Here is a 10,000-nt window from a genome sequence, read left to right on the forward strand (position 1 = left end):
GTGTGTGTGTGTGTGTGTGTGTGTGTGTGTGTGTGTGTGTGTGTGTGTGTGTGTGTGTGTGTACATGTGTACATGAGTATGTGTATACATGTGTGTATACATGAGTATGTGTAAACACGTGTGTATACCTATATGTATGTATATGTATCATACATACATATACATATATATATTTATATATATATATAAATATACACATTTGTATTTTATATATATATATATATATATGTGTGTGTGTGTGTGTGTGTGTGTGTGTGTGTGTGTGTGTGTGTGTGTGTGTGTGTGTGTGTGTGTGTGTGTGTGTGTGTGTGTGTGTGTGTGTGTGTGTGTGTATAAATCTCTTAAGAAAAAAAGTTGCAGTAACTGATGAAAGCATTTTCTTCTAAGACTTGAGCTTAAATTCTGTTATTTTTATAATAAAAAGTGAATATATACTCTTGATCAGCTCAACTTTCCTTGAAAACTAATTTGGTAAATAGAAAATAAAGATCTTGCTCTTTCCTTGCAGTATGGCTAATTTCCAGACAGGTGATGAAAAGTCTAATCGTGTAAACATCTCATCTGGAGGTTCTGGAATTAATGAGTATGTTAAATCCCTCTTTGATCCCTCACTCACCTGGGATGATGTTGCTTGGCTTAAAAGGTAAGAAAAGCTTATATTCTGAATCCCTAAATTAACATATCAGTGAACCTGGATTAAATTTTAACACTGCAACTATATAACAAACCCATTTCTGGAATTGAGGTTTTCGTGTATTGCAGGTTAACAAACCTACCAATCGTGCTTAAAGGAATACTCACTGCTGAAGATGCCTTATTAGGTCTAAAAGCTGGAGCAATGGGAATCTGGGTGTCAAACCATGGTGCACGTCAAGTGGATGGAGTGCCACCATCAGTATGTCAACCATATATTTCATTATGAATCATGAAACAATACACATTCTACATGATCATTCTTCTCCCTTAATCTTTCTTTAAAAAACTTTTCTTACACAATATATTTTAACTGGCCTTTCACTTATCCCTTTTCCAGAATATAAATTCTAACTAGACTTTCCCTTTTTCTTGCATTTTGCCTTTCTTTCATCAATTTAATGTTCATAATTTACAGTATCTTTAAAACTCAACATTCTTAAATCTTCAGATTGAGGCCTTATCTGAAATAGTAAAAGCAGTTGATGGTAGGTGTGAGGTATATGTAGATGGAGGATTTTCTGAAGGAACAGATATTTTCAAGGCCCTTGCTCTTGGAGCACGCATGGTATGTATGTCTATCTTTTAAAATAAAATTTGACCTTATTGCCTACCCAATATTTCTTCATCTGTTCTATCAAAAAACAAATTGAAATTAAAATTAAGTGAGGAAAGTTCTGTCATAAAATCAAGTAAGTCTTCCAAAGTTTAAGCTTTTTGCTTTCAACAGGTATTTTTAGGACGACCACTTCTCTGGGGCCTTGCATGTGGTGGAGAGGAAGGAGCTCTCAATATCCTCAACATCTTAAAAGGTGAACTGGATTCTACAATGGCTCTCTCCGGTATGTAGTAGTCTAAAATTTCCCATAACAAAGCCCATTCAGTAAAGCTACATATCTATAACAGCAAAATCTTATAAACATGAATTAATAATTATTAATTTGTATTCTCAGGGTGTGCAACTATAAATGATATTACCAAAGATATGGTAATTCGCAAGGACCACTACTCTTGCCTCTGAAGCTGAATAACCCATATTAAAGACAAGTTGCACAAAATTCTATAATTGGTTAGCGGTTGTATTTTCAAGTTCTGGCCACAACCAGGTTAATGATTTATGCTAGAGTCCTCCTTAGGGACCACCCATGTATTTCGTATACAGTCATGCACTTGTAACTCCACTGGAAAACAGGATGTAGAAGTAACCAGATATAAGGAACACAAGATATCTCTGCATGCAACATGTGTATCTCTTGTACACAAAGTGATTACTATTATAGTCCCAGACATGTGTGTGTAGAGTACCTACATATAATCAAAAATATATGAGCCTTAACAATTATCATGAAAAGCTATGACACTAGATTATGTAAGCTATGAATAGTAATATGCCTTTACCTTTACTCCCAAGTTTGTTTCTGTACATTGTGCATTGCACCCAGTGGTGTACTTTCTTCCTAAACTCTTAAATAAGAACTTTACAATATTACAGTGCATAGTTTGCCTCACAGACAACAGCATTAAATTTTGTGTGTGCCAAGTCACAATACTCTCTTTAAATTACTTAAGAAAATCTTCCTATAAAATGCATCATAGCTTCCATATGCATCCAAACCAACTTGTCTATTTAATCAGTACAGAATACACTACATTAATTCATATATTTTTGCTAATATGTAGGGTGGTGTCCACATATCCAAATTATATAGCTTCATAACTTATTTCACAGGTTGGATTGTGGCCATTAAACAACATATAACTGTACTGTAGTCAAAACAAGGTTAAAAGATATAAAATCACAAAGTTCGATAATACAGCAATTAGCAACTTTGAAGATGATATTTTTCCTAAAGAAATATCATTAGAAAGTTTTTTATTAAAATATCAGGGTCAACCTTGGGCCAAGCATTTTACAATCCATTAAACCCAAATTTGGGATTATCACTCACTCACTCATCTTCTCTCCTCCTCCTCCTCCTCTCTCTCTCTTTTCTCTTTTCTCGTCCTTTCTTCTCCCCCCCCTCCCCCCCCCCCCCCCCCCCCCTTTCACACACAAAAACACAAACCCACACCCACACACCCCCACACTTTCCCCCCCACACACTCCACACTCTCACACTCTCACCACTCTTTCTCCACCTCCCCCCCACTCTCTCCTCTCTCTCTCAAAACACTTTCCTTTCCCACCTCTCCCTCTCCCCTCACACACTCCCCCACCCCCTTCACCACTTTCCCCACACTCCACACCCCTCACCCCCTCCACACCCCTCTCTTTTCTTCCTCTCTCTCTCCTCTCCTCTCTCCCCTCTCTCTCCCCCTCTCTCTCTCCCCTCTCTTCTCCACACTTCTCTCTACCACTCTCCTCTCACACTCCCCTCTCCACCCTCTTCTCTCTCTCTCCTTCCCCCTCTCTTTCTTCTCTCTCTCTCTCTCTCTCTCCCCCCCCTCTCTCACCTCTTCCCCTCTCCATCTCCTCTCCTCTCCTCTCACCCTCTCTCTCTCCCCCCCCCCCAACAAACACCTTTTCCCTTCTTTAAAATTTTTTTTAACTTTTTAAAAACCCCCCCAAAAATTTTTCCAACATTTTCCCCCAACTCTTTTAAAACTTCTTTCAAAATTTTTTAAAATTTTTAAACAACTTTTTTAAATTTTTAAACCCCTCCAAAATTTTTTTTTTTCTTTTCTTTCCCTTTTCCAACCTCCTTTCTTTTTCCCTTTTTTTTCCCCCTTAAAATCTTTCTTCCATTTTTTTCTTTTTTCCCTTTCCCCTCTCCTTTTTTCTTCCCACAAACCAAACCAAATAAAAAGGTGTAAGTAAAAAAAAAAATTTTTTTAACCAAAATTTTAAAGATTTCTTGTTAAAATTCATGAAACCATGGGTTTTACTAAAAAATTTTAACCAATGCCCGGAAAATACGGGTACAAACCCAGCCACTTGTTTACTTTTTTTGTTTTTCGGATGGTACCCAACTTTTGTTGCTCCCGTTTACCCTTTTCTTGATTTAAAAAATATTTTACTAATCTTTTTTTTGCTGTTACTAAGTTTAAAAATTATATTAATTATAATGTTTTTTAATAAAAATAAACCCCCATCAGTATTCATATCAATAAAAAAACATTTTGCCGCCAATTAAAAACGGGTAAGGTCACAAGGTCTACAATTAATCCTTTTTGGTAACCCTAACAGCCATCTACGTGCTGAGACATTTCACAAAGAACGTAAAAAATGAGCACAGCATTTTCCCATTTTTCATTAATTGGGTTAAAGAATATCTGATATTTTGCACCATTACATAATTTACAGTCAGAATTATGCATTTGGATAAATAAGTATGTAATAACACACTCCCCACCTCACACACAAAAAAACTTTTATTAAATGTTATCATGAAATTCACACAACAGAGAATCCACTGAATCAGAAAACAAAACCTTTCAGTAACTATATTCGTATTGTGGTGGCTGGGTAATAATAATAATTTTTGTAAACTGATTGAAAATAATAAAACATTCCAAATATGAAGCTTGTACCTTTTATGTATATATTCCTTACAATTATTGTTAAGCATAAAACTTATACCTCTTGCCTCCACTGTATCTCTATTCCATACTAGTTTGGTCTAATTACTCTGTGAGTGCTACATACTCTTCAATATGACAATATGAGGAATTTCTACTCAATTCATAAGCTCAAAATATTCCTTTACTAGAAATTATATTTAAAAATATATAATTTCACCTATTCCAATTATAAACCTATCATAGTTTTATGAGAGATATCATTATCAACAAGGACATCTATATCTTCTAGTATTTATTATTACAGCCTGCTGTCATTACTTTACAATGTTCACTTCCTAGTACCTAGTAATCTATCTATGAAAGATTTTCCATTTTCTAAATTGGTGGGATATTTGTTTAGAGACAGTTTGCTTCTTAATGTAAAATTTTTGTTTTCTTTGGTCTTTAAGCCGCCATTTATTATATATGTGATTTTGTTAGTTGTTTATTAGTTGATTATTTGGTTTGTCAGAAAAATTATGCAAAATCACAGATATATTGTGGTAAAAATTAGAGGGGGACTGTTCAGGACCCAAAGATTAGATTAGATTTTGGTGGTGAACCATATCCACATAAAGATCAGGTAAGGGGGCATCTGGTTGATATCCAATTTCATTAATTATGAGATATTCTTTATTAATTTATAAAATATTACCCTCTATGCAGTGTACATTCTCTCGAAATTTGAAGCACTTTGCTGAAAAATTGGAGGAGTTATGAAGATCTTTTTTCCCAATTGGAAATCAATTATTTTTTTTTAAATCATCCAATTTCATTCATCATACAATGGCCCTCACATTCTCTTTTCAACCAACCAACCAACCAACCAACCAACCAACCAACCAACCAACCAACCAACCAACCAACCTACCTCCTTAATTTTCAAATTTCCTTAATTTTTGCTAACATTTCCATTTTCCTTCAATGTTGAATATTTGTTTTTTATTTTTAACTATTTAACTAACAGAAATTGTAGCAGACAGTCCACTCTTTCTAATGAGACTTCTTTCAGGAGTAATTTTGATTTATAGTGGTGAAAACAACTATTTGAGAAATGAAATCTCAAAGATTTTTGTTTCTTTATCTTGTCATAAAAGTCACAGTACAACTCCAATTAATCTATATTTGCATTATGATATAAGCAAAAACATAAGTATGCTTTCTATCGCATTTTATGTTCTGATTTGGCACTTGGTCCCACATCATACAGGTAGGTTTACAATTCACCCGAGGGCAAGGGTACCAGAGACTTTTCATGAATCCCAAATAAGGTCGTAAGTAAACTATTCTTTTTGAACCAAACATTGTGTTCTAGGATGGTCTGTAGGGTTGGGAGATTCATGCAAAATTCCAATATTGTTATTAACTATCAATTATTAACCCAATGCCAACAGGCATGACATGTACTTACATGCCATGCCCACTCTCAGTTTACTTATTTAATTGTTTTTAAACATAGATAGCTACACTTGTACTAAGTCCCCACTGAGCCAATTACGAGTACTGTCTGTCTCTCCTGTTTACCCAGTTCCTTGATTTATGAAAATATTTTACATTATCTTAGTTTGCTGTTACTAATGTTTAATATTATGGTAATTATAATTTCTAACATAAAAATAACACCATCGATATTCATAGCATTAGCAAAAAATAATTATTTCCTGCCAATTCAAGGAATGGTGAAGTTAGCTAAGGTCACAAGGTCTATTACTTGACTCATTTGTGGCTAAGCACTATCAGAGCCATCTACGTGCAAAGACATTTCACAAAAGTATAAAAAATAAGCACAGCATTTTCCCCATTTTTTATTCATTTTCTCCGGCAGCATGTGGTTACCTATCAGCTGGGGGAGTAGCCTAAATCACCAGATTGAAAAAACTAATATGAGCTCTGTATGTATTTTTTTTATAATGTAATGTATGGTTCTATGCTTCATCAGTATGATTATGGCATGTCATTAAGCAGCTGTCACAAGTGACCTCACCTCGCTCCCCTCACACGTCCTGCAGCTGGCGTTCCAGTGGACACTCGCTATTTATGACCAAGGATGACCCAGGTTTACAGAGTTCGTGCCCAGTGCTTGTCGTGTCAAGGTCGCCACCTAGCCTCTGGCCTTTCAGGGCTGGAGAGCAGAGCCACATGATCCTGCACTCAGCACTTACCCAAGACTAGCCTTGTGTGTTATCATATCTGTACTGTACTCTTCATCAATAAAGAGTCAAGCCGTTATAACCACTATATCTACCCCTGCAAACCAATGTTTAAGGCATCATCCATAACCTTTTACCATGATAATCTTTACAGTGCTTTCAGATTTTCATCTACGATATTACTTAGGGCAAAGGCCAGGCAATACTGAACACAATAAAATAAAATTTATCTTTATTTGCTGACAGGGTTGCTTTTATATAATTAGATAAAGACCTATTATATACTTACTGGTGAAGAGGAGTCTCAGCAGCTGGAGTGTAAGGTGTATAAGGTGTATAGGGTTCCTGCAGTTCTGATGCTGGTGTCATTGGGGTCATGGGTGGTGCATCATACTCTGGTGGCGGCTCATCCATACGGATGCGCTTCCCACCCCGACGCAACATTTTGGCTTTCTGAAAATAAGAGGAATTCATGTAATTAAGATGCCCAAATACATTACAAAAGTAAACAGAAATGGATGACATGTAAAAGCAAAGAACATCACATGGAGTGTACCATATGTTATGCTAGGAATGTGATGGTCGAACAGGATGTTGACTAATATATGTATATACATGACAGAAAAATTCTCTCCTATCAATAGAATTAATTATAAAGGTTTGTTTTACATTGGAAAATAATCAAGACCAGTACTATCTAACCTGGGAACCAAAGTACTGTTCGGGAATACATGAGAATATGATGGTAACACTTTTTTTTTAAAAACTGAAGTTCATCAGGCCATAGGGTTGCAAAACAGTAAACATGACAAAGTTTAGAATACAATGTTCCAAGTAATGCCAGATGTGCAAGACTAATATCCCTTTGTCTGTGATAGATAGAGTAATGTAATATAATGCAATGTAGATAAATACATGAATAATCCACTGAGCAAATGAACTGAGGTTTTAATTGTGGTAGGTGGTGGATGATGGTGACAGCGGGCTGTGGTGGTGGTAGTGTGGGTGTGTGGGGGGGAGGGGTAATGTGTGGTGGTTGTGGTAGGGTATGGTAATGGTGGGTGGTATTGGTAGTGGGTAGTAGTGGTGGGAGTAGTGGTAGTGGGTAGTAGTAATAGTGGTAGTGAGTAATAGTGGTGGTGGTAGTGGGTAGTAGTGACAGTGGAAGTGAGTAGTAGTGGTGGTGGTAGTGGGTAGTAGTGGTGGTAGTGAGTACTAGTGGTGGTGGTAGTGAGTACTAGTGGTGGTGGTAGTGAGTAGTAGTGGTGGTGGTAGTGAGTAGTAGTGGTGTTGGTAGTGGGTAGTAGTGGTGTTGGTAGTGGGTAGTAGTGGTGGTGGTAGTGGGTAGTAGTGGTGGTGGTAGTGGGTAGTAGTGGTGGTGGTAGTGGGTAGTAGTGGTGGTGGTAGTGGGTAGTAGTGGTGGTGGTAGTGGGTAGTAGTGGTGGTGGTAGTGGGTAGTAGTGGTGGTGGTAGTGGGTAGTAGTGGTGGTGGTAGTGGGTAGTAGTGGTGGTGGTAGTGGGTAGTAGTGGTGGTGGTAGTGGGTAGTAGTGGTGGTGGTAGTGGGTAGTAGTGGTGGTGGTAGTGGGTAGTAGTGGTGGTGGTAGTGGGTAGTAGTGGTGGTGGTAGTGGGTAGTAGTGGTGGTGGTAGTGGGTAGTAGTGGTGGTGGTAGTGGGTAGTAGTGGTGGTGGTAGGGGGTAGTAGTGGTGGTGGTAGTGGGTAGTAGTGGTGGTGGTAGTGGGTAGTAGTGGTGGTGGTAGTGGGTAGTAGTAGTGGTGGTGGTGGTGGTGGTAGTAGTAGTGGTGGTGGTAGTAGTGGTGGTGGTAGTAGTGGTGGTGGTGGTAGTGGTGGTGGTAGTGGTGGTGGTAGTGGTGGTGGTAGTGGTGGTGGTAGTGGTGGTGGTAGTGGTAGTGGTAGTGGTGGTGGTAGTGGGTGGTGGTAGTGGGTAGTAGTTCCTTGATTTCCCCATCCAAAATATCCCAATTTCCCACCAAAAAGACATAAGGCACATCACAAAATCATTGGTTGAGTGAAATTATAAGTGGACCCTATAAAATAAATTACACAAACATATAAGAGATCTGATTTTAATTATCATTTATAAGCTCAGCTGGTTTAATAAAGTATGCTAAATCATATCTAACCTCTAAATTTCTCACTTTCAATGCAATAAGGTAGATCTAATTTCCTTTTATACATCCAATATAAAATCTAATTCCAAACATTTACAAAGAACACAATTAGCTTTACACAAAAAATTTAGAGCTTAAAAATCAATTTTGTCAAGGCAGATTTTGCAGGAAAATTTATATAAAATAAAACTATATTTTTATGATTTGTATCTCAATGACCTATTGTCTGAATTTAAGGAATTAACCCGTATCTACTGGGTCATGGCTACAGCTGTCATAACAAACCAACACAATGTGCCAGGTACGGCTATAGATGCCGTGATGCGCTAGAGCCATTTGGCCCAGAAGTCACCAGAATCAGTGACACCGAGAGATTTCTGATACAGTCATTGTAGGGTCAATATAATTTTTAAAATTCTAATGGTGTCTGATATTCTTCAGATTTTTACAAATTATCAAGAATTTAAAATTGGAAGCTGAATGATCCCTTCAACCCACATTAGTATTCACTGACCTCCCTTGCTATTCATTGGACCCCTTGGATGATGCCATCGACCCCTGGGGGTTGATATTGACCACTCTGAAAACCTCTGGTTTAGCACGTACAGCAATGAGTAGTTTCAACTGCAAAATCTTTATTCATATGCACAAACATAATCTAATTAACCCAATGCTGATGTGTGAAGAAAATAAATAAAAATTCTACTCTAGAGATTAATAGCAACGAGCAGACTTTGAATGCAAGAGTCTGCTACATCAAGCCGATCGTCCCGCTCCAAGCACTCTGGCGCGTTGCAACTGCATACCCCACAGACCAAGTGGGGTATTAAGGGATTAATACTGTGTCTCCCCAGGATATTGTTGGCACAGAGACAACTACTAACATTACTACAAATGAATTGTAAATAATGTTGGTTGTATAACTAATGCAATGCTTTTTCTAATGCTGTGTTCGGAACCCCTCATCTTGCTCATCCAGACAACTTGCAGGAAACATTCACTATTATATCATACCAATGTCTTATTTCACATACTGCATTGGCTTTGTAACTCCTCTAATGCTTACCTACAACTGACAAACACAAAAAAATACCCTTTGATAACAACAATAAAGAGCCATAAAATTACCTATCATTAACTTATGATGGCCTGAAACTGTCATTGTCAACATACAAAAGCTACTGTGGTGTCATCTCGTCCTGCTCGGCCAGCTGCGAAGGAGGCAAGATGGACTTAGCAAGGACGCAAAAGTAAGGGTTCCGTACAGTCAAAACCTCTTGACCATCTCGTTCAACTTGATGGACGAGGCGTTCCGAACGCAGCATAAGAATGACATTTACCTTTACAGTAGGCGGTAGACACTATAGGTTGTTGGCCCCTAAACGCAACTATACTATTTATACACTCACCAGAATTGTTTAAGTGTGTAATACAAACTAGTAATCATCTTAGCAGCCCATAGATA

The 10,000-nt window shown here is 37.5% G+C and overlaps 2 protein-coding genes across 4 annotated transcripts in view; one reads left to right on the forward strand and one right to left on the reverse strand.

The window, feature by feature from the left end:
- The window catches only part of LOC125036562 (2-Hydroxyacid oxidase 1-like), a 5,126-nt gene extending 2,533 nt beyond the window's left edge, over positions 1 to 2,593 (forward strand). For 2 of the 3 annotated variants that reach the window (XM_047629267.1, XM_047629269.1), the window contains exons 6-10: positions 509 to 643; positions 763 to 895; positions 1,145 to 1,261; positions 1,424 to 1,535; positions 1,647 to 2,593. In XM_047629267.1, coding sequence (XP_047485223.1) covers positions 509 to 643; positions 763 to 895; positions 1,145 to 1,261; positions 1,424 to 1,535; positions 1,647 to 1,714 — 565 coding nt within the window. In that variant the 3' untranslated portion in view covers positions 1,715 to 2,593. The remainder of the gene's footprint in view (positions 1 to 508; positions 644 to 762; positions 896 to 1,144; positions 1,262 to 1,423; positions 1,536 to 1,646) is intronic. The other variant, XM_047629268.1, reaches the window with a different exon arrangement.
- The window catches only part of LOC125036560 (cohesin subunit SA-2-like), a 43,859-nt gene that overhangs the window by 33,553 nt on the left and 306 nt on the right, over positions 1 to 10,000 (reverse strand). The window contains 1 exon segment of the mRNA XM_047629265.1: positions 6,694 to 6,857. Coding sequence (XP_047485221.1) covers positions 6,694 to 6,848 — 155 coding nt within the window. The 5' untranslated portion in view covers positions 6,849 to 6,857.

The sequence above is a fragment of the Penaeus chinensis genome, chromosome 21, assembly GCF_019202785.1.
Source record: "Penaeus chinensis breed Huanghai No. 1 chromosome 21, ASM1920278v2, whole genome shotgun sequence".
NCBI lineage: Eukaryota > Metazoa > Arthropoda > Malacostraca > Decapoda > Penaeidae > Penaeus > Penaeus chinensis.